Genomic DNA, 24655 nt, shown 5'->3' with positions numbered 1-24655 from the left:
GTACCTCATAATTTCTACTTTTTGTCATTGACTTGTCAAAATTTCAACCTTTTTTATAATTTTTTATATCATAATGTAGCATCTCATTTCTACTTTTTGTCATAATTATGACATACATGTAGTATCTCATAATTTCTGCATTTTGTCATGACTTTTTAATGTTAATTTCAACCTTTGTCATAACTTTCATAATGTAGCATCTCATAACTTTTTGTCATAATTATGATAGCATCTCAATATTTCTTGTCACAGTAATTATCACAGTATCTGATAATTTCTGCTTTTTATATCATGACTTTTTGTTGTCAAAATTTCAACCGTTATCTTAACTTTTTGTCATAATATCGCATAATTTCTCCTTTTTGTCATAATTATAACAGTGTCTCATAATTTCTGTCATTGACTTTTTGTCACAATTTCAACCTTTTTCATTACTTTTCTCATAATGTAGCATCTAATAATTTCTACTTTTTGTCATAATGACTTACGTTAAAATTTTAACCTTTGCCATAACTTTTTGTCATTGTAGCATCTATTTTTTTTTAGTATTTTGACTTTTGTCATAATTATGACTTAGTGTCTCATAATTCTGACTTTTGTCATATTTATGACATAGTATCTCACAATTTCTGCTTTTTGTCATAATGAATTATGTCCAAATTTCACCCTTTGTCTCAACATTTTGCCATTGTAGCATCTCATAATTTTTACTATTGTCATAATTATGACAGTATCTCATAATTTCAACTTTTTATGTAATTATGACTTTTATGTCAAAACTTCAACCTTTGTCATAAATTGTGTCATAATGTAGCACCTCATAATTTTGTCATAATTATGACATAGTATGTCAAAATTTCAACCTTTCTTATAATAATAACTTTGTTATAATTATGATTTACCAAAGCATGATTTATTTTTTTCATTTGTGGTGGAATTGGGCTGACATAATTCTCTGTGTGTTTGCAGAAAGATCGTGTAGGCAGTGAGCTGAAGGCCATGGTGCAGGTGCCTCCTGGGTATCACCTGGTGGGAGCAGATGTGGACTCTCAAGAGCTGTGGATCGCTGCCATACTGGGAGAAGCACAGTTTGCAGGAATGCATGGTATTCCAGATGCACTCTCCCAGCCATTAGATTCCAAAATGCAGATTCCAAAAAGAAAATGGAAATCATGTTTTTTTTTATTTATTTTTTTATGTGGAACTAACAACACCCTGAGGTTTATTCTTAATCACTGATTTCCAGGATGCACAGCATTTGGGTGGATGACTCTCCAAGGAAAGAAAAGTCAGGGCACGGATCTGCACAGCTGTACCGCAAATGCTGTGGGCATTAGCCGTGAACATGCCAAGGTCTTCAACTATGGCCGGATTTATGGGGCTGGCCAGCCATTTGCAGAACGACTGCTCATGCAGTTCAATCACAGACTAAGCCAACAGGAAGCAGCTAGTAAAGCTCGCCAGATGTATGCACTTACCAAAGGACTGCGCAGGTAGGCTAAATAAATAAATATATACACACTTCACCTTTAAAGAAATAAAACAGACATTAAATTTTGACTCAATTATTTAACATATTATTTAAAAAATTGAAATAATATTATATTAAAATATTAATAAAAATAAGTTATAGAAGTTTTTTAAAAATACAAAGCACATATATATCATATATATGATACTAAATTGTGTTACATTATTAAAAATATTATTAAAATAGCATCTCATAATTTGACTTTTGTTAAAATAATGACAGTATCTCATAATTTCGACTTTTTAGGTCAGAATTTCAAACTCTGTCATAACTTTTTATGTCATAATGTAGCATGGTAGGTAGGCAAAAAACAAAAAAAACAAAACAAAACACACTTTACCCTTAAACAGACATTAAATTATGACTCATTATTTATAATATTATTTAAAAAATGTTAAAATGTATAAATAATATTATTATATTTTATTATAATTCCGTTGTTAAAAATATTATATAAAATAAGTTATATAAAATATATGTTAAGTTGTATTAAATTGATTGTATTGTTTAAAATATTAAAATAAAATGTTTTAGTTTAGTTTAAAGTATTACATTAATGATTACAAATATACAATTATTACAAATATGATTCAAATATAAAATGTTAGTATTAAAAATATAATTAAAACAAAATTATATATTAAGTTGCAATATATTATTCAAAATATAGTTAAAAAATTATTTAAAAAAATTATACAAGATATGAAGTTAATACTGAGTGAATTAAATTGTATTATTTAAAACGTATAATTATATATGTGTGTGTGACCCTGGACCACAAAACCAGTCTTAAGTCGCTGGGGTATATTTGTAGCAATAGCCAAAAATACATTGCATGGGTCAAAATTATTGATTTTTCTTTTATGTCAAAAATCATTAGGAAATTAAGTAAAGATCATGTTACATGAAGATTTTTTGTAAAATTCCTACTGTAAACCTATCAAAATGTAATTTTTGATGAGTAATATGCATTGTTAAGAACCTAATTTGGACAAATTTAAAGGTGATTTTCTCAGTATTTTGATTTTTTTGCACCCTCAGATTCCAGATTTTCAAATAGATGTATCTCGGCCAAATATTGTCCTATCCTAACAAACCATACATCAATAGAAAGCTTATTTATTGAGCTTTCATATGATGTATATATCTCAGTTTTGTAAAATTTAACCTTATGACTGGTTTTGTGGTCCACGGTCACATATATATATTACATATTTAAATTGATTAAATTATAAAAAAAAAAAAAAAAAAAAAAAAAAAATATATATATATATATAATTTTTTTTTTTTTTTATATTGTTTAAAATGTTTGACGTTTTGCTTGTGCAGATATCAGCTGTCTGAAGAAGGAGAATGGCTGTTAAAGAGCTTGAACGTGGAGGTGGAAAGAGCTGAGGATGGCAGCGTCTCACTCCAGGAATTGCGTAAAATCTCCAAACTGGCAGCTCAAAGGTCTGCTTACTACCTTGAAACACAAGCTGTTTTATGCTTGTCTATGTTGGACAAATCTGCATGTTATACTTGTGTTTAATCCTTGAAGTACCACTAGAGGGAGCAAAAGAAAGTGGAATCTCACAGGACAGCGCGTATGGGCAGGCGGTACAGAATCAGAGATGTTCAATAAGCTAGAAAATATCGCCCACTCTGAGGAACCAGCCACTCCAGTGCTGGGCTGCAGGATATCCAGAGCTCTGGAACCTTCTGCTGTTCAGAATGAGGTGAGCTTCCGTGGTTTTTAGTACATTTATGTGTTTAGTTTCCATTCTTAAAGGATTACTCCACTTTCAGAATAAACATTTTCAGATAATTTACTCACCCCCATGTCATCCAAGATGTTCATGTCTTTTTTCTTCAGTTATAAAGAAATTAAGATTTTTGTAAAATCTTAATTTCTTTGCGAAGGTGGAGTAATCCTTTGAAGGAGTAGTTCACTTTCAAAACAAAAATTTACAGATAAAGTAGTCACCCCCTTGTCTTCCAAGATGTTCATGTCTTTCTTTCTTCAGTCGTAAGAAAGTTGTTTTTTGAGGAAAACATTTCAGGATTTCTCTCCATATAATGGACTTCTATGGTGCCCCCAAGTTTGAACTTCCAAAATGTAGCTTCAAAGGGCTCTAAACGATCACAGCCGAGGAAAGAAGGGTCTTATCTAGCAAAACAATCAATTATTTTCTAAAAAAAAAAAAAATTACAATTTGTATACTTTTTAACCTCAAATGCTCGTCTTATGCAGCTCTATGTATATTCTGTGTATTCCGGTTCATGACAATTAGGGTATGTCGAAAAACTCCCATCTCATTTTCCCTCTCAACGTTCACTTTGTAAACACTGGGTCGGTACTTCTGCAGTGATGTAGGATGATTTTGAAGTTGGAGGAGAAAAAAAATGGGTGTTTTTTGACATACCCTAATTGTCATGAACTGGAATACACCGAATTCACGCAGAGCTAGGCAAGACGAGTGTTTGACATTAAAAAGTATATACTTTTTTAGAAAATAACAGATTGTTTCGCTGGATAAGACCCTTCTTCATCCGCTGGGATCGTTTAGAGCCCTTTGAACTTCCAAAATGCAGTTTAAATGCAGCTTCAAACTCGGGGGGCACCATAGAAGTCCATTATATGGAGAGAAATCCTGAAATGTTTTCCTCAAAAAACATAATTTCTTTACGACTGAGGAAAGAAAGACATGAACATCTTGGATGACAAGGGGGCGAGTCCATTATTTGTAAATTTCTGTTCTGAAAGTGAACTACTTTAAGACTTCTTTTTTGTTTTAGTTCATTACCAGCCGAATAAACTGGGTGGTTCAGAGTTCAGCGGTGGACTATCTCCATTTAATGCTGGTGGCCATGCGCTGGCTGTTTGAGGAACACAACATTGACGGGCGCTTCTGCATTAGTATTCACGATGAGGTGCGTTATCTGGTCGCAAGCGAAGATCGCTATCGAGCTGCACTGGCCCTGCAGATCACCAACCTGCTCACCAGGTAAGAACCAAACTTTGATTCCTATTACTTTTGGCTTTAGTCCATGCTTGAATATTTTTGTCTGTTCTCAGGTGCATGTTTGCCTATAAACTGGGAATGATGGATCTGCCACAGTCAGTGGCTTTCTTCAGCGCAGTGGACATTGATAAGTGTCTACGGAAGGAGGTGACCATGGACTGCATGACTCCATCCAACCCCACAGGAGTGGAACGGAGATACGGGTTACCACAAGGTCAGACTAAACCTTAATTGTCACTGTGCCAAAAAGGAAAATTAGCTGGGCATCCAAGATGTAAATGAGGTTCTTCATCAGATTTGGAGAAATTTGTCACTGCATCACTTGCTCACCAATGGATCCTTTGCAGTGAATAGGTGCCATTAGAATTAATAAAGACATTTTGTACATTTCTTACTGTAAATATCAAAACTTTATAGTTGATTAGTAATATGCATTGCTAAGATTTTCATTTGGACAACTTTAAAGGCGATTTTCTCAATATTTAGAAGTGTGTTTATTCAGCTTTCAGTTGATGTATAAAAATGTAAAAAAAAAAAAAAAGTGACCCTTATGACTGGTTTTGTGGTCCAGGGTCACATATGTTGGTGGATTTTTAAATTGAGAGGACAACAGATGATGGACTTTCTCACTGGATGAAGCATTGATTATGGACTCCTGTTTTGGCCAGAAGTGATGGTTTAAAGTTAAAACGCCTTTATGGATTTGTTCCTTACATACATGCAGCTTTTTGCTTCATAAGCATGGATTAGTTGTGGATTGTGATGTTTTTATCGGCTGTTTGGTTTTTGACGGCACCCATTCACTGCAGAGGATCTATTTGTTGAGTAAGTAATGTAATGCTAAATTTCTCCAAATCTGAAAGAAACTCTACATCCTGGATGGCCTGAGAATAGATGTTCAGCTTGTTTTTTCTTGGATGAACTATTCTTTTAAGGTTGGAATACACTGTGACTTTTGCTTATATTTACAGTTCGGAAAGACAATAATTGCTCAAAATCTGCATGTTTTAAAGTGTTCACATTTTAAAAGTCAGGTAGTCTTTGCCTTTATTTACTTTACTCTCCTGTTTTAAATTTTTTTTTCTGTAAAACAAAGTGGGAAATCCAAAATAAATCTTCATATGTGACCCTGGACCACAAAACTAGTCTTAAGTAGCACAGGTATACTTGTAGCAATAGCCAACAATACATAGTATGGGTCAAAATTGATTTTTCTTTTATGCCAAAAACCATTAGGATATTAAGTAAAGATCATGTTCCATGAAGATATTTTGTATATTTTCTACTGTAAATATCAACTTTTTTTTTTTTTACACTGTATAAATCTCATTTTCAAAAAATTGACCCTAATGACTGGTTTTGTGGTCCAAGGTCAAATATATATGACATCATTGTTTGAAAACTGTTGTTTTTAAGTCCAACTAAAACGTTATTCAACTTTGGAATGATGTGAGAGAAAGCAAATGGCACAATTTATTTTTTGGTGAACTGTTTAAATTTTTTTTATTCACCAGATTATGTGTGAATGTTTACTTATTAAGATTATAGCAGCATTTTGTGAATATGAACTCATTAACAGTATAAATTCACATAAAATGAAGGTCTAAAAATGAACTAAAGTCAGAAATTAATTATTTATATATTGTCGATGTGCTACCTCAAACCAACTTGATCCTGTTTTGATATATCAACAGGTGAGGCGTTGGACATATATCAGATAATAGAGATCACCAAAGGATCACTGGACAAGGGGAAACAACAAGCCGCAAGGTTAAAGTAATATCTGTGGCATGAAAAGAACGAACACAGGTCATGCAGTCTCTTAGCACATAAATAGCCACCCCAGTGTGAACTCAAACGGGCAGTGTTGAAATGACAGGAATGAATGAATGTGGGTATAAAAAGTGCAAAGGAAGGACAAGAGTAAGGCTCTTTTTTTCCTCACTGCTTCCTCCTCTTTTTCTTTGGGGCTTGAGTTTCCTCAGACGGCTGAGAATCTTCAGTCTAAAAGAAAAAAGACAACTATCAAGATGAAAAACCCAGTCCCACAGCACTATGAACATATTTAAATAAAGACAAACCTGTTGGCTTTCATCCTGCTGGTGTTCCTGTTCCTGCAGAGCAGCTTCCAATGTGGCAGCATTGATTCTGAAGTCTCTGGAAGTGCTCAGCTTCATGTACTGCATCAGATTGACCTGTTTGAAAACATTCACAGATGTGCCTTCATTTTTTTTTTTCCCCAAAGATTTTTTGCCGTTGTATATGCTGTGCATATGTAAACCGAAGAGACTTTACCTTGGATTTCTTGGAAAGAAGAATAAGGAACTTCTCATACTGTTCTATGTTGAAAATGAGGTTCGGGATGGCTTTAGTCTGACGAAGGACTTTGGCCTAGAAAAATAAAATAAAAATCACATCAGATACATGAAACATTTTCAAGACTTCAGGTTCAGTTCACCCAAAAGTGAAAATTCTGTCATTAATTACTCAACCTAATATTGTTCCAAACCCGTAAGACCTTTGTTCATCTTCGGAACACAAATTAAGATATTTTTGATGATCTTAATTTGTGTCTCGAAGATGAGCGAAGCTCTTAATTTGGAACAATATTAGGGTGAGTAATTCACTTTTGGGTAAACTGTCCCGTTAAATTGTTACCAGAAATAAAAAGAAAATCCAAAAAGTGCAAAATGCATTTTTTTGTCTCAGGTAATGAATCTAAATAGTTCTCACTGAAGCGGCTGCTACGGCATCATCTTCTTTTTTCTTCTTCTTTGACTTTTCCGGCGCTCCTGTTGTCAGCTCTCCACTCTGTACCAAAGAACATTTGATAACGTGTCAAAGACAGGTTGGAAAAACATCAAACAGAAAGAAAATGGATCATTTTCAGGTACATACCTGTACATACGTGATGAAACAGTAACACTGAGGAGTAAGATGAGACCCTGACAGCTTCACCTGGAGACAAGAGATGTTTGAGAATCACACACCTAAATGCATATCAAATATTCAGTCCAACCTAAATGCTACATGTTTACTAATTTTTGTTTTTAGTCTACTTGGCAATAATGTAGGTTTGGACAAAACAGTGGTTTGGTTCAAAGTTTGTTCTTCTCCTAAATAAAACTCACAAATGTTTTATATGTATCAAATTTTATATCATTTTGAGAGGAATGTTGTTACAACCCTATCTTTTAAAAGCTACCGGTTGGTAAGTTGTAAGTTTAAACTACCAGTCAAACATTTTTGAACAGTAAGATTTTTATTGTTCGTTAAAGAAGTCTTGTGCTCACCAAGCCTGCATTTATTTATACAGTAATATTGTGAATGATTTTCACTATTTAAAATAACTGCTTTCTATTTGAATATATTTTAAAATGTAATTTATTCCTGTGATCAAAGCTCAATTTTTAGCATCGTTACTCCAGTCTTCAGAAATCATTCTAATATGAATGAATGAATGAATGAATGAATGAATGAATGAATGATGGATTTATATAGCGCTTTCGTTGTGTATTGCCATACACCCAAAGCGCTTTACAATCATATGGGGGAACTCTCCTCAACCACCACCAGTGTGCAGCATCCACTTGGATGATGCGTCGGCAGCCACAGTACAACGGCGCCGGTGCGCTCACCACACACCAGCTACAGGTGGAGAGGAGAGAGTGATGGAGCCAATTCAATGAATGAATGGGGATTGTTAGGAGGCCATGATTGACTAGGGCCAGTGGAGGGAATTTGGCCAGGACACCGGGGTTACACCCCTACTCTTTACGAGAAGTGCCATGGGATTTTTTGTGACCACAGAGAGTCAGGACCTCGGTTTAACGTCTCATCCGAAGGACGGTGCCTTTTTACAGTATAGTGTCCCCGTCACTATACTGGGGCATTAGGACCCACATAGACCACAGGGTGAGCACCCCCTGCTGGCCTCACTAACACCTCTTCCAACAGCAACCTAGTTTTCCCAGGAGGTCTCCCATCCAGGTACTGACCAGACTCAGCCCTGCTTAGCTTCAGTGAGCAACCGGTCTTGGGCTGCAGGGTGATATGGCTGTGGCCATATCACCCTGCAGATATGCTGATTTGCTGCTCAAAAACACATTATTATTATGTTGAAAACAGCTGAGTATATTTTTTTAGGTTTCCTTGATGAATAGAACATTCAGAAGAACAGCATTTATCTGAAATAAAAATCTTACATTATACAAGTCTTTATTATCACTTTTGATCACTTTAAAGCATCATTGCTGAATAAAAGTATTAATTTCTATCATTTCTTTTCCAAAAAATAAAAATGTACTGACTCAAAGCTTTCGAATGTTATAGGGTGTTACAAAAGATTTTTATTTCAGATAAATGCTGATTATTGGGACTTTCTATTCATCAAAGAATCCTGAATAAATACTAAACTGTTTTAAATACTGATGATAATAATAATAACAAAAATGTTTCTTGAACAGCAAATTAGCATTATACATTTTTGTTATTATTATCATCAGTATTTAAAACAGTTTAGTATTTATTATTTAAGTCCCAATAATCAGCATTTATCTGAAATGAAAATCTTTTGTAACACACTATAACATTCAAAAGCTTTGAGTCAGTACATTTTTATTTTTTATTTTTTGGAAAAGAAATGATAGAAATGAATACTTTTATTCAGCAATGATGCTTTAAAGTGATCAAAGACTTGTATAATGTAAGATTTTTATTTCAGATAAATGCTGTTCTTTTGAATGTTCTATTCATCAAGGAAACCTAAAAAAAATATACTCAGCTGTTTTCAACATAATAATAATTATGTGTTTTTGAGCAGCAAATCAGAATATTAGAATGATTTCTGAAGGATCATGTGACTGAAGTAATGACGCTAAAAATACAGCTTTGAAATCACAGGAATAAATTACATTTTCAAATATTTAAATAAAAAAGATACTTTAAAATTTTGTAAGTATTTTTACTATTTACTGTTTTCACTGTAATTTGGATTAAACAAATGCAGGCTTAGTGAGCAGAAGAGACTTTAAAAAGCATCAAAAACTTTTAACTGGTAGTTTTCTTAATCATTTATTTCTTTTAAGCATTTATTTGATCAAAAGTGTAGAAAAACAACAGTAAAATGGTAAAATTTTTTCAAAATAATAAGTTAAATTTAAAAATAGCTGTTTTCTGTTTGAAAATTTAATTTATTGCCTCTATTAGCAAAGCTGAATTTTCAGCATCATTACTCCAGTCTCAAAGGTCAGTGTACACTGAGTCAGAAATTTTCGTATGCGTTTTTTTGGTTTTCTCATATTCGTCATCCTTTCATCCTAAATCGAACCCAATCCGAATTTTTTATGACGGACAGAAGTTTCGGAGGCAGTGTGTAAACGATTGACATAACGCAAGGTTGCATTTCTTTTTTAACATGCGAAAATTTCGTACTCTGTGCAATGGCCTTAAGTGTCACATGATCCTTCAGAAATCATTGTAATACGCTGATTTTCTGCTCAAGAAACATATTTTAGCCTCAGTAGAAATTAGTCTTAGTCGTCTAATCCACTAGAAATCAAATTTAGGATTTAAAAATGACTTTAAAAGACAAATTCATTTTTTTTCTTCTCACTCTCTGAACTGTAAATATTTAGAAAAACCTTACCAATTTCTCCAAACGTGCAGGGAGCTGGCCTGGTTGAGTCGCACACAGCTGAATATACTGCAAAAAATATGTTTTTGTGAAGCTCTGAGCTGTAAAGATTCCTTAAACCATAACAGAGCAAATCGAAACGTCTGAATGATATTACTGTCATAAATCAGAACAAGACTCACGTATTTGGTAAGTGTAGTCAGGATGCTGTAGGTTCGACTGAGCTCCCTCATTAGTGTGTCTGAGCAGGGTCCTGTGGGCAGGGCGGTCTGAACAAGCTCGTGCAGAGCCGTTAACAGCGTACCTAACTGAATCGTGATGGCCTTCTCGATCGCGTCCTGCTGGCCCAGTGGCTGCTGGGTACTTCCTAATAGACACACACAAACACAGGAAGTTGGCATAATGCTCTTTATCCTAGATCTGGGACCTCCATGCAGGTGTGCAGGAGGCCTTTCAGAAGAAGAGATGGGACACCTCATGAGGTTTTTGATGTGTTACCTGAAATAGTTTTGTCTGAGCTTATCTGGCCTTTCTTCTTGGCGATCAACCAGTCGACTTCATCCAACACCTTTCCAACCTGAGACAAGACTAGAAGCTGGAAAGGAAGAGAGGCAGATGTTTAATAACAGATATGGGGATCTAAAAAAATGTTTCTGAAGTCTGTTCTTACCGTAGCAGATGCAGCTGTTTTGATGCTGATGATGGCAAAGTGAGACTGTTTCTCCACCTCTACGTCCTGCTCAAAAACAGAGATAGTTGTGATGACACACTCTGGCCTTTTTCAGTATTTCAGTGGTCACATTAGAAGTCCTGAGGCCACAGTACCTGGTCGATGTCTCCCAGCTGGCTGTGTATGTCCTGGCACATCTCCCAGAGCAGAGTCACTGGGCTTTTATACAGGACATGCAGGTTGAACAGCAGGGACAGCAAGCCCTTAGTGAGTGAGATGTCCTCTGAAAGAGAGAATATCTTTTTAACAAACTAGTCAAAATAGAGTTGCAGCACTGTCAACAAGTTTAACAAGCTTTTTATTTGATTATCACATTTCCTGGAGACTGCATTATTACAGCAATGCTGCATTTATCGGATCAAATATAGTGATATTGTGAAATGTTATAACTATTTAAAGTAAGTGTTTTGAATATATTCTAAACTGTGTTTTTAAAAAGCTGTTTTTTTCTTCATTCACTTTAATTGTATTTTAATGCATTTTTTATATTGGTAAACACAAGAGAAATGTATGAAATATATCATTATTCCTGTTATTTTATTTTAAAAGTAAAAAAAGTACCCTTTTTTCCATTTAGATTTTGATCGTTTTAGTTTCATGTTAAATTTTCTAAATGTACTAGGCCACATTGTCTATTTGGACAAAATTGTAGTTCTTCTGCAATAAAATGGGTAAAAGTTGTGTTTTTATCCCAAATTAATATCGAGAGAATACTTCTATTTAACTAGGTAAGTGAAGTTTGTAGACCAACTTTGAGCTGGCTTGAGAAAAGCCTAGGCAGATAGCTTGAAGAAGTTATAAAAGCTTTAAGTTTGAAATAATTTTAAGTTAAGTAAAGTAGTTTAATAGTTTTCAAAGCTACAATGTTCAAAAACAGACATGCCTACAGATGATATGCGTTTGCTAGGGTACTTGGAATGGTTGAAAGCAGGATTTAACATGTTGCTAATATAAATTAAACAAAAAACGGCTAAATCAGGTAAAACCAATGGAAGCCCGTTTCTGCCATTGAATAAAAAAAAAAAAATTTAAAAAAAGGTTATTGCGACTATTGTGAGAAAAAAAGAATTGTGGGATAAAAAGTCACAATTGTGAGTTATAAAGTCAGAATTGCGACTATATTTCACAATTCTTGCAATAAAAAAAAAAAAAACAGAATTGTGTGATACAAACTCAAAATTGCGAGTTATTATTCAATTTAGCTGATTTGGCAAAAAACTGCTTAAACCAGCTGATTCTGTAAAAAAAAAAAGCACCAAAAATCAGCTAAATATCAGCTGACTTAGCAAAAAAAATATTAGAAACCAACTAAAACCAGCAAAAAACAACTCATTTTGCAAAAACAGCTAAAAGACAGCTAACCAGCAAAAAAAGCTGATTTAGCAACAACAACAAAAACAACAACAACAACAAATGTTTTACCGAGAAAAAAGCTAAATTGGCAAATTTAACTGATTTGGCAAAACAGCTAAAACCAGCTGATTCTGTAAATAAAAAAGGCAAAAATCAGCTGATTTAGTAAAAAAAAAAAGAAAAAGAAAAATTACATCTCAAATAGAACTAAAATTAAAACATTACCAGCTAAAACAAGCTAAATTTGCAAAAAAAAAAAAAAAAGTTAAAAACCAACTAAAACCAGACTTGGCAAAAACAGCAAAATCCAGCAGATTTAGCAAAAAAAAAAAGAAGAAAAAAAAAGAAAAAAAAAAAAAAAAGGCTAAAACCAGCTTATTTAGTAAAAAAAAAAAAAAAAAGAAACAGCTAAAAAGAGCACATTTTGTAAAAACAGCTAAAAGACAGGTAAAACCAGCTGATTTAGCCAAAAAAGTAAAAAAATAAAAATAAACTGCCAAAGCAAGCTGACTAAGCAAACAGCTCATTTTGCAAAGACAGCTAAAACCAGCTGATGTAGCAAAAAGCCATTAAAAAAAATGTAATTTAATTCTTGCAACAATATAAATGTTGTATCCCTAATCGAATTCTTCCAATTACTAAAAGCCTCCCAGCAGTCCCTAATAAATAACTAATCTTTGTATCTGGCCATAATCACTTACCGAAGTTGGTTTCCTTACAAATTTTCACAGTCCAGGTGATCATTTGCCCAAACTGCACAAAACACAACAAAAACACATTGAGATTCCCGACAGCGAATACTGTGATAGCATGAGTGTTTTGAAAAGCTACCTGCTGAGAGGAAGGATTGAGTTGGCGTGAGAGTACGCTGAGGATGCTGACCAATAACTGAGCTTCTTTACTGTTGAACTCCTCCTCTCCCCCACTGAGCTGGTTCATCAGTGCTCGCTGTACAAAAAAGACTAACTTACAACATTTGCCAGTGTGTTTTGGACTGATGGACTGACTAAGCAGAGCAAATGGAACATTACAGTCATGCTGGGTTTGAAAATGAAGCTGGTACCTGAAACTGGCGAATGTAGAAAGCTGTTTGCTCTGTCAGATCCGACCCCTCACCCTCTGCCTCTCCTTCCCCTGAAACATCTTTAAGATTTCAATAAAACACTACAAACAAACAGAAGTGTTTTTTAGAAGTCACTGGAATGTTAAGAGGCCCACCGAGAGATGACAGGAAGTTGCTCATGCGCGTGGGGTATCGCTGTAGCACGGTCGTGAAGACTCGCAGTAGACCCTCCAGACATAGTAAAGACACACTCTGGCCTTTCTCCTTCTTCCCAGCATCCTCCACGGTTGACGGCACGTTGGTGTAGCGCCACATTAGCACACTGCATGCAGGAAAATAAAGAGGTTAATAACTGCAGCTTCTTTCAGGCACTGAACCCCTGTGTGCAATTAAATGAGACCCTTAATAACATAATGTAGACCTGGTGATGTCACAGAGGTGGCGGAAAGTTTTATCAGGGCTCTGTCCCTCCGGCCCGTCTGTGTGTCCCGTCTCCTCAAGCTGCTGGATCTTCTGGAGAGCCACACTCACAGAGTAGCGCAGGAAGTCTCCATTGGAACGCAACACAGACAGGCTCTCCTCACGGCTCTGAGTGCTGTCTCTAAATATTAATAATAAATGCTTGTAACATTTCGAAATAAAAAAAAATAACGTGAATTTTGTATGATCCCTCTTATTTTGGTCAAATAATTAACAGATATTGCAGATTCTGCAAGGTGTATGTAAGCTGTATATGTATTTATATTATATACAATATTACTTTTTATTGTATTTTTGACCAAATAAATGGAGCCTTGGTGAGCATAATGTAAAACAATTTTTCACAAATTAATTAACTTCACTAGTTAATAGTTAATTGTGATTTTTTTTTTTTTTTTTTTTCAAATGTATTTTTAATGTTTTTTTTAATCATTTTTGTTTTACATTATGCTCACCAAGGCTCCATTTATTTGGTCAAAATACAATAAAAAGTAATATTGTGATATATAATATAAATACATATACAGCTGAGTTCAAAAGTTTACATACACCTTGCAGAATCTTCAATATCTGTTAATTATTTGACCAAAATAAGAGGGATCATACAAAATGCACATTACGTTATTTTTTTATTTAGTACTGACCTGAATATGATATTTCACATAAAAGATGTTAACATATAGTCCACAAGAGAAAATGACCCCGTGCAAAAGTTTTTAAATGGTGTTGTTACCTGAATGATCCACAGCTGTGTTTTTTTTTTTTTTTTTGTTTAGTGATAGTTCTTCATGAGTCTCTTGTTTGTCCTGAACAGTTAAATCCTTCAGGTCCAACAAAAACTGTGGTTTTTCAGCTTTTTTGTGTATTTGAACCCTTTCCAACAATGACTGTATGATTTCGAGATCCATCTTTTCACACTAAGGACAAATGAGGAACTCATATCCATTAAACGCCAGGGGTGAAAACTTTTCAACAGAATGAAGATGTGTACATTTTTCTTATTTTGTCTAAATATCAAATTCATTTAGTACATACATGTTCCCCAGAAGACAAAATAATTAAAATTTACCCTGATCTTTGAATTAAAAAAAAGTTTTAACCCTCTAGCTCTTAATGCATCGTGTTTCCTTTTGAAGGATCAGTGAGCATTTAAACCTTGTGCAATAGTTACATATGAGTCCCTCAGTTGTCCTCAGTGTGAAAAGATGGATCTCAAAATCATACAGTCATTGTTGGAAAGGGTTCAAATACACAAAAATGCTGAAAAAACAAAGAATCTGTGTGACCTGAAGGACTTTTCTAAAAAAACAGCAGACAGTTTAACTGTTCAGGACAAACAAGGGACTCATGAACAACTATCACTAAACAAAAACACAGCTGTGGATCATTCAGGTAACAACCTAGTATTGAGAATCAAGTGTATGTAAACTTTTTATAAATTCAACTATTATTTTCTCTTATGGACTATATGTAAACATCTTTTATGTGAAATATCTTATTCAGGTCAGTACTAAATAAAAAATAACATGCATTTTGTATGATCTCTCTTATTTTAGTAAAATAATATTTTGCAGATTCTGCAAACTTTTGACTTTAACTGTATTAAAATAACATTTAAATAAATATTTCACTATTACAACATTCACTGTATTTTTATTTCAAATAAATGCAGCCTTGGTGAGCGTAAGAGACTTCAAAAATATTACAAATCTTAACAACCCCAAACTTTTACATGGGTAATGTAAATGTGCTTTTGTTGTGATGCAAATATATACTCATGTAGTTACTGACTCAAACTATACCTGAAAAGAGCAGTGAGCAATGTAGAGATAAAGCCTAGAGACAGCAGGCTGCGAGGGGTTTTGCTAGATGCGGGGCGACCCTTCCCTGCTCGCTCCTTCAGGATATCTGACACCTTATGATAATGCTTGAACAGCTCCAGAACGTCCTCAAAATGGTTCTTACTGCTCATGTGCAACACAGAATAGTTTAAACACATCTAGCATGTCGTTCCATATTATAAGTAATTAGAAACAATGCTTTCAAAAACACACACCTGTAATTGGCAGTGATGAAGTTATACTCAATGAGAACCTCATTCAGTCCCATCACCAGCACAGCGTAGATGCTGTTCTTCACTCCAACACTAGAACTTGTTGAAAATTCAGCACACTTATCCTAAAACACATTAAATGAAACTTGAAAAACGTAGTTTGTATTCCAAGAAAAAACAGGAAAGGCGGGAACTACAACGTACCAACTCAAAATCCTCCAGTTCACTTTTAATCATGCGCTTCGTTATGCTTTCCAATATAGCGTGCAGTTCACTTTGTACGCCGCCTTCCTCATCTTCGTCATCTTCATCATCGCTCACATTGCCACCTGACCGCATATTCTGGTTCCACAGCAGGCAGTGAACCGTGCAGGACAGCAAGTGAGCCTGGAGAAACATACTGTACATAACTGAAGATTCTTATGTGACCAACTGCAGCATATCAATGTGATTAAGACATTGTATCAGTACCAGAGGCTCCTGGATGAAGACCTGATCTCCATGGGCGCTGATACACGACTCCAGCTTCAGAGGCGGAAGCAGATCTTGCTCTGGTTCAAAGTATCGCTTCAACTGTTAAACCCAAATAATGACTGGATTAGCAACCAGAGCAGGAAGGCATTAGAGCTTTATTTAGCAAAAGGATGATACACACTTGTGATAGAAGGGTCTGCATGATGGAACTCGTCAGTTGAGAATTACGACGAAGGACATCATGGAAACCCTATTAAAATCAAATGCATCACATTTTTAGTACAGCACAGATGTGAGGACTGTATTGTTTCAATCCTGTATTTCTAAGAGAGGAAGTGAGAGGGCCAAACCTCATAAAGCATGAGCCGGACGTCAGCTTGCTGGTTAAGGCAGCGGCGTAGACTGCTCAGGATCTCCAAACAGAAGGCTTCATTAGCAGCAGTGTTATAGCGCGAGTGGACGTCTGCCTGGACCTGGAGGAGTCAGAATCAGAATTGGAGACACAATAATAAAAAATTGCATTGAGTAAAAAAAAAAAAAATCTTATTCAGGTCAGTACTAAATAAAAAATAACATGCATTTTGTATGATCCTCTTATTTTGGTAAAATAATTAACATTTTGCAGATTTTGCATACAGTTGACTTCAACTGTATGTCTGCAGATGTTTATTGTTTACCTGGCTGGATGTAATGGCCTGACTGGCCTGGCTGGAAGCTAAACTCCCCAGAATACGAAAGTTCTTTAGTAGCAACAGGAAACCTGCCACTGCTGACTTCCTGCCATCTAAATTACTTCAGAGAGGATAAGATCTCTTAGTCGACTTAAGTCGTCATTTGACACAGAGGAAAATACATTCAGATGCGTGGGTGGTTTCTTACTCTACCTGGAGAACATGGCCTTCCGGAGGACCAGGATGAGGGCATCCTTCATAGACATGCTCACTTTGAGCAGAGGCTGAGAAAAACAAAACATTAAACATATCACATACTTGATCATGTGATAGCAACTCATACTTAAAGGGATAGTTCACCCCAAAATAAACATTTTGTCATTAATTACGCACTCTCACGTCGTTAGATATTTTTGATGAAATCCAAGAGCTTTCTGACCCTGCATAGACAGCAACGCAACTACCACGATCAAGACCCAGAAAAGTAGTATGGACACCTTTTTTCAACAGTTTCTTCTATTGCATGTCAGTTTTCGACATCAGGGTTCTTGATCGTGGTCAGGAAGCTCTCGGATTGCAAAATATTTTAATTCGTGTTTTGAAGATGAACTAAGGTCTTACGGGTTTAGAATGTTATGAGGGAGAGTAATTAATGACAGAATTTTCATTTTTGGGTGAACTATCCCTTTAATATCATGTGGGTTGAGCTGTTACCTGCACAGCTTTGAGGAGACCCTGCACAGTGCTGAGGGGCAAGTAGGAGAGCTGGTCAAATGTTTCTGTGACCTTAGAGGAAGATTCCAAGAGGATCATGGGAGCAGACATCACTATGCTGGAAAGAAGGTCTGTGGAAGTAATGTAGTCACGAAGAACAAATAAAAATAGATAAAAATGAAACCTCAGTAAGCTTGAATAAATATCAGCAAAAAGATGACTTCTAACCAATGAAATGAGTAACAGGTGAGGCCGTTTTAGTCACCAGCCGGTTCAAGACTTGTTCTAGGATCTCGCCTCTGATTGGTTCATGCATCTGTACAAAAAGAAAACAGAGTTGGCTTCTTGTCGCATATTTTAAAAATATCTGGCCCATGCTTTATAAATTACAAGAAGTGGAAGAACAATGGTTGACAACCATACCTTGAAGCTCTCAAGGAGAACTTGTCCACCAAGTCGACAGGCTTGCTGATTTGGCGTTTTAGCTGTGGTTGATGTTCCTTCTGTGGAACTGATCTTCCCAAACGCTCCGGCTTTAGGCCCAAAGGAGTCCATAAGTATAAACCCCAGTTGCACCAGACCTTGAGTGACATGATCCCAGCCAAACACACTGCAGATAAACATACAACAAATTAAATAAATCTACACAATTAATGAAGGAACCAAAAACCACTGCAGTTTAACCAGACCTGTTTTTGACTGTGTCTAAAATCATGCTGGAGACGCTGTTACACTGAGGCAGCAGTTCCTGCAGAAACTTAGAGCTGTGCTGAATCTGATCATCCTTGAAGTTCTTAGTGATGGCACACTTCAGGAACTCAAATACCTAAGCATTATGGGTAATTTTAGAAGGTTTGAGACAGTAAAACAGACATGTTTTGAAGAATTTTGAGACACTGAATGCTTACTCATGATTTATAAAAATGCTGTCCTGATGGACAGCTCACTAGGTTTTAAGAGGAGTAATAAAAGAGAAACTTACCTGCTCTTCGTACCGTTGTATACGAGCCACAGAGAGCAGCAAAGCAACGCTGAAGGGACATAACGGATCACTTTGGGCTGCCTACAAAGAAAGTCAAACAGCTAGCACACAGATACTCAAAGAAAAGGTTATGTGTGTGTAAATACAGTTGAAGAATCTGCAAGATGTTATTTTACCAAAATAAGAGAGATCATACAAAATGCATGTTATTTTTTATTTAGTACTGACCTGAATAAGATATTTTATATAAAAGACAATTACATATAGTCAATAAGAGAAAATAATATTTGAATTTATGAAAATGACCCTATTCAAAAGTTTACATACACTTGATTCTTAATACTGTGTTGTTACCTGAATGATCCACAGCTATTTTTTTTTTTTGGCTTAATAATAGTTGTTCATGAGTTACTTGTTTCTCCAGAACAATTAAACCTCTTTAAGGTCCCACAAATTCTTTGTTTTTTCAGCATTTTGTGAATTTGAACCCTTTCCAACAATGACTGTATGATTTTAAGATCCATCTTTTCACACTGAGGACAACTGAGGGACTCATATGCAACTATTACAGAAGGTTCAAACCCTCACTGAAACTTCTAAAGGAAACACGATGCATTAAGAGCTAGGGGTTTAAACTTTTGAACAGAATATAGATGTTTTCTTATTTTGCCTAAATATCATTTAGTACTGCTCTTCAGAAGCTACAGAAGATAGCCTCAGTTAGTCTCAGAAGACAAAATAAGTTAAATTTACCCTGATCTTCAAATTCAAAAAGTCTCAGTGTGAAAAGATGGATCTCAAAATCATAAAGTCATTGTTGGAAAGGATTCAAACACACAAAAATGCTGAAAAACCAAAGAATTTGTGGGACCTAAAAGATTTTTCTGAAGAACAGCGGGCAGTTTAACTGTTCAGGACAAACAAGGGACCCATGAAAAACTACCACTAAACAAAAAAAATAATAAATAACATTTTGCAGAATCTGCAAGGTGTATGTAAAGTTTTGACTTCAACTGTATACGTGAAACAGACAGACATTCACCTTGAGGCTTTTAAAAAACTCCCTGCCGAGCTCATGGTCAAGACGAATAGCAAAGACAATGTGGAGGATGACCGTTCCCTCTACGTGACGCAGCTGATCCTGTGGGATGGTCTGCACCTCCACATCTTCATTCCTAACAGATATAAATATAAAAATGATCTAAGTCTAATTTTACACACCAAGTCAAATCAAAAACAAATCTGTCAGATTAAACAAAACCATTTGAGCCTATTGAGCCATACTGTCCTACTCACTCCGCATTTCTCTGCTCGTCTTTCTGAAGTTGGTCTTGCTTCTTGAAGTAATTGATGATTCCCTCTAGAACCAACTTCTTACCGCCCTGTTGATGAACCAAATAACAATCTGGCCATATAGACACAATGTGCACTTTTAATACATTTGTGACCCTGAACCACAAAACCAGTCAAAAGGGTAAATAATAATTTTTTTTTAATTGAGATTGATACATCATCTGAACGCTGAATAAATAAGCCATTGATGCATGGTTTGTTAGGATAGGACAATATTTGGCTGAGACACAACAATTTGAAAATCTGCAATCTGAGGGTGCAAAAAAAATCAAAATATTGAGAAAATGACCTTAATAGTTGTCCAAATGAAGTTCTTAGTTACGCATATTACTAAGCAAAAATTACATTTTTTGGTATTTTTATGGTAGGAAACTAACAAAATATCTTCATAAAACACAATCTTTACTTAATATCCTAATGATTTTTGGCATAAAAGAAAAATGGCTATTGCTACAAATATACCCATGCTACTTAAGACTGGTTTTGTGGTCCAGGGTCTCATATGAACTATAAACTGACCTTGGCAGACAGTAGCAGCAGCTGATAGACAAGAGGTGGAATCTCCTGTAGATCCAACTTGAGGAACATCCGTACAATCTTCTCGATCAAAAACTGAAGCTCCTCAGCAGATAATGGAACATCCCTAACACAAAATATACTGTTTTCTTTATGTTCAAGACATAAAGTCGATAACTAGCCACAGCCAGTAAATATGTCATACCTGAACATGGTCGTAAGGTGTATTACACACTGTGGATCCCATCTGCATGAATTGGAGATATGTTAGTTTAAGGCAGAACATTGAATATTACTTGGAGAGCAATGTCACATTTCTTGTTTTTCATGTCTTTATAGATTACATACTGAAAACCAATATTAAAGCACTTTAAATGGAGATAGTACCTGCTAGAGCAAAGACTGTTGATCAGCTGTTTCTTGTATTCATCTCCACTCAGCTCACCTGAAGTAAAAAATAGTAAACTTGTACAATACTATATAATAAAATTAAATAAAATCAGTAAGAAAACCAATCAAACAAACCAGTCTTCAATGTCACATGATATCAGAAATCATTCAAATAGGCTGATTTGGAAAATTAAAATGAAAAACAGATATATGTTCAGATGTTTTACTCTACAGACCTATTACAGTTTGGGCTTAACAAATAGCAACTTACCTTTCCCATAAGCCAATGCTTCTGTAGCGGCAAGAGCTGTTAGGATTGTCGGGAAAAGTTCAAGCGATCTCCCACTATTCATCTCACCTACTTTGATGGCATCCACATACAGAGATGCCAACGTGGCTAATGCATGACCAGGTAGACTGTGTGTCTATGGCACAGAAGAAAACCATATTACACAGGTACAGTATAAATACCAAGTTCAACCCCTCCAAATCAAGTTTTTGGACTTGAACCATCAAATATTCATTATCAAATAGTAACAGTATCACACTTTAATTACAGGTTCAGTCCTCCAGATCACCTCATGTGGAATTTAAACCTTCAACCTACAGGTTACCAGCCAAAATCCTTAACCAGTGCATTGCTATTCATTTGTGTATGGTATAAGTAACTCACCTCTAACATCAGAAGTCCAATAATATCTGATGCCACTTCCGTTTGTAGGTCTCCAGATTCACAAAGTGGAATACAGTGCTTGTACACAAGCAGTCTACGGTTAGCGCCATGCGAAACACCTACCGGTGAACCTAACATCACAAAAACACAGTTTGATATTCAGCTCTACCTGACGAAACAGCACAGAAAATCGTAAAAATCTAAATTTAAGAAGGTGAATTAAGAATTTAAGAATCAGTGTTACCTTTAAATATGGCTTTGATCAGGACGCCTGTATCCTTCCCTTTCAGAGCACTATTAGTAAGCATGGTTGTGAGCTTTGAGAGGACACAAAAAGCATATTTGAAAGCAATCTGCATATAATTTAAAGATGCTGCATTGTACATGGCATGATATTAGATTATCAGTTGCAGTGTTGGGGAAAGTTACTTTTAAAAGTAATGCATTACAATATTGAGTTACTCCCTAAAAAAGTAACTAATTACGTTACTTAGTTATTTTTAATGAAAAGTAATGCGTTACATTACTTTTGCATTACTTTTTTTAAATGGGCAGGGCTTGCTTGTTTGTTTTTAATAAAAAAAGTTCTAATTTTGGCAAATGTAAAAGCCTTTTCACAACAAAACCCTCAGGCTTAGAGAAAAGTAAATTCACATCTGTACAGTAGACCGCAGAAGAAAAAAGGTCAACTCTTTAGCAATAAAAAAAGAAAAACAAATGTTCGATTATCTTGAGTAATTTTTGCTTATTACTATGGATGAATTGGATCATCGAAGTTTGGCAGCAGAGACATTAGTTAATAAAATGGGATTAAATACATAAAGGATTATTTAACATATGTGACCCTGGACGACAAAACCAGTCATAAGGTTAAATTTGACAAAACTGAGATTTATACATCATATGAAAGCTCAATAAATAAGCTTTCTATTGATGTATGGTTTGTTAGGATAGGATAATATTTGGCTGAGATACATCTACTTGGAATCAGAAATCTGAGGATGCAAAAAAATCAAAAAGACTGAGAAAATCACCTTTAAAGTTGTCCAAATTAGGTTCTTAACAATGCATATTACAAATCAAAAATTACATTTTGATATGTTTACAGTAGGAATTTTACAAAAAATTTTCATGGAACATGAACTTTACTTAATTTAATGATTTTTGGCATAAAAGAAAAATCAAAAATTTTGACCCATGCAATGTATTTTTGGCTATTGCTACAAATATACCCCAGCGACTTAAGACTGGTTTTGTGGTCCAGGGTCACATATTTAATTATTGCAGGTTTGCGTCATATTCTGAGTTGAATTTCACTGTTTTTATACATTTTAGGGAACACTGTATCTGTTTTTTTAGTGAGTGATATAAATTAATGCATGTTCACATTTATTCTAGAACTTAAAGGAGTAGTTCACTTTCAGAACAAAAATTTACAGATAATGTACTCACTCCCTTTCTCTTCTTTCTTCAGTCATTAGGAAATTATGTTTTTCGAGGAAAACAATTTCAGGATTTCTCTCCATATAATGGACTTATATGGTGCTGAACTTTCATAATGTAACTTCAAATGGCTCTAAACGATCACAGCCGATGAAAAAAGATCGGTTATTTTCTAAAAAAAAAATTACTTTTTAACCTCAAATGCTAGTCTTGTCTAGCTCTGTGTGTACTCTGTGTAGAGATTAAAAAGTATATAAATTGTAAATGTTTTTTAGAAAATAACCAATCGTTTCGCTAGATAAGACCCTTCTTCCTCGGCTGGGATCATTTAGAGCCCTTTGAAGCTGCATTTAAACTGCATTTTGGAAGTTCAAACTCGGGGGCACCATAGAAGTCCTTTATATGGAAAAAACCCTGAAATGTTTTCCTCAGAAAACATCATTTCTTTACGACTGAAAGAAGAAAGACACAAACATCTTGAATGACAAGGGGGGTGAGTACATTATCCATAAATTTTTGTTCTGAAAGTGAAATACTCCTTTAAGCAACAACTTACTCACGATTTCCCTCCACATGGGGACAGGAGAGCTTTTAATCAATAAATGGGGGAAAAAAAGTAACTCAGATATTTTCTTGTCAATTAAAAAGTAATGCGTTACTTTACTAATTACTTGGAAAAAGTAATATTACGTAACTTGCGTTACTTTAGTGCATTACCCCCAACACAGATCAGTTGCAAGCTCATTACATATGAGTATACAGATTAAACACAAACCTGATCATCAGACAGCAAGGTGAGATGTTTTTGTAGTTCATCTACTCCATCACTTTCCGATAATGACAGGATCTTTTCCGCCGTGACCTTCATATTAGACATCTATGTACACAGACCTGTGAATATACATCATTAAAGCACAACATAATTCCAAAGGATCTCACAATGTCCTAAAATGAGAATCGGTTTTGGAGAGTAAAGGTCACTATATTTGTCACTGTATTTTTGCAAAAGTTATTCAGACATTTGTCTTTTTGTTTTCCACTGAAAAATATCAGCCTATAGGTTTAGAACAATATGAGGGTGATCAAACTGGGGATGAAACTTCATTCATAAATATTGTTTCCTTACTGTAGCTATTTGACAGCTCAGGGATGCTATAACCAATACACAAACACTAATAAATAACCATTTATAATATGAAAAGTATGACTCAAAGAAAAGTCATTTATGAAGCAGGACATGCATTTACAGTATTACAAATTAATTATTTACGTAATTACTAAATGTGAAATACTACATATATATCTTGTTAAACTATTAAGTCTAACTACTGTATTCACTAATATTCTATTCACATTTACTTCTCCGTGAAATATTCAGACTAGAACAGCAGTAAGTTAGCAGCAAAAAAAACTGTCAGACTTTAGGAAACGTTAACGTTATTGACAAAATGAAATACAAAAGCGTTAAGTGTGTAACGTTAGTCTGCTTTTATAGTGCCAAACACTTACCTGTTTAGTGAACTTTATGTAGGGTTAATTTTATCTAGTGCTTGATATCTCCTGCCGTTTGCAGTCGGTAACCTGTTAGC

General features: G+C 35.0%; 2 protein-coding genes across 3 annotated transcripts in view; one reads left to right on the top strand and one right to left on the bottom strand.

Moving 5' to 3' along the window:
- Positions 1–6369, top strand: part of polg (polymerase (DNA directed), gamma) — a 19410-nt gene extending 13041 nt beyond the window's left edge. Inside the window, exons 17-23 of the mRNA XM_073831472.1 lie at positions 970–1105; positions 1247–1493; positions 2861–2983; positions 3072–3249; positions 4310–4518; positions 4590–4750; positions 6231–6369. Of these exons, the coding sequence (XP_073687573.1) occupies positions 970–1105; positions 1247–1493; positions 2861–2983; positions 3072–3249; positions 4310–4518; positions 4590–4750; positions 6231–6316 (1140 nt within the window). The 3' untranslated portion in view covers positions 6317–6369. The remainder of the gene's footprint in view (positions 1–969; positions 1106–1246; positions 1494–2860; positions 2984–3071; positions 3250–4309; positions 4519–4589; positions 4751–6230) is intronic.
- On the bottom strand, positions 6077–24655 carry fanci (FA complementation group I). Of its 2 annotated transcripts, XM_073831471.1 has the most exons (38): positions 24570–24655; positions 23842–23957; positions 21868–21940; positions 21624–21754; positions 21222–21375; positions 20948–21005; positions 20766–20807; positions 20564–20687; positions 19988–20073; positions 19734–19866; positions 18692–18772; positions 18399–18535; positions 18133–18319; positions 17938–18025; positions 17710–17840; positions 17209–17279; positions 17002–17116; positions 16675–16797; positions 16506–16574; positions 16322–16423; positions 16055–16237; positions 15854–15975; positions 15600–15761; positions 13739–13918; positions 13473–13639; positions 13318–13388; positions 13086–13202; positions 12956–13007; positions 10997–11124; positions 10842–10907; positions 10670–10766; positions 10354–10538; positions 10184–10240; positions 7435–7494; positions 7270–7347; positions 6832–6927; positions 6618–6731; positions 6077–6540 (listed from the first exon to the last, which is right to left on the bottom strand). In XM_073831471.1, exons 2-38 carry the CDS (start codon positions 23941–23943, stop codon positions 6478–6480), a joined length of 4005 nt encoding a protein of 1334 aa, XP_073687572.1. In that variant the 5' UTR covers positions 23944–23957; positions 24570–24655; the 3' UTR covers positions 6077–6477. The 2 variants fall into 2 exon arrangements, with proteins under 2 accessions (XP_073687572.1, XP_073687571.1); XM_073831470.1 differs by having other exon boundaries at positions 6390–6731.

The sequence above is a fragment of the Garra rufa genome, chromosome 25 (genome assembly GCF_049309525.1).
Source record: "Garra rufa chromosome 25, GarRuf1.0, whole genome shotgun sequence".
NCBI lineage: Eukaryota > Metazoa > Chordata > Actinopteri > Cypriniformes > Cyprinidae > Garra > Garra rufa.
Note: the sequence above shows the minus strand (reverse complement) of the source record. Positions and strands in the feature narration are given on the sequence as shown.

Excerpts from the sequence above, each read along its gene's own strand:
- fanci (XM_073831470.1), bottom strand. The coding sequence starts at position 23,943 with ATGTCTAATATGAAGGTCACGGCGGAAAAGATCCTGTCATTATCGGAA. Across the intron at positions 16,238-16,321 it reads TCTTCATCCAGGAGCCTCTG|GCTCACTTGCTGTCCTGCAC; the intron begins GTACTGATACAA and ends ATGTTTCTCCAG. Across the intron at positions 13,919-15,599 it reads TTGCTCACTGCTCTTTTCAG|AGACAGCACTCAGAGCCGTG; the intron begins GTATAGTTTGAG and ends ATTAATATTTAG.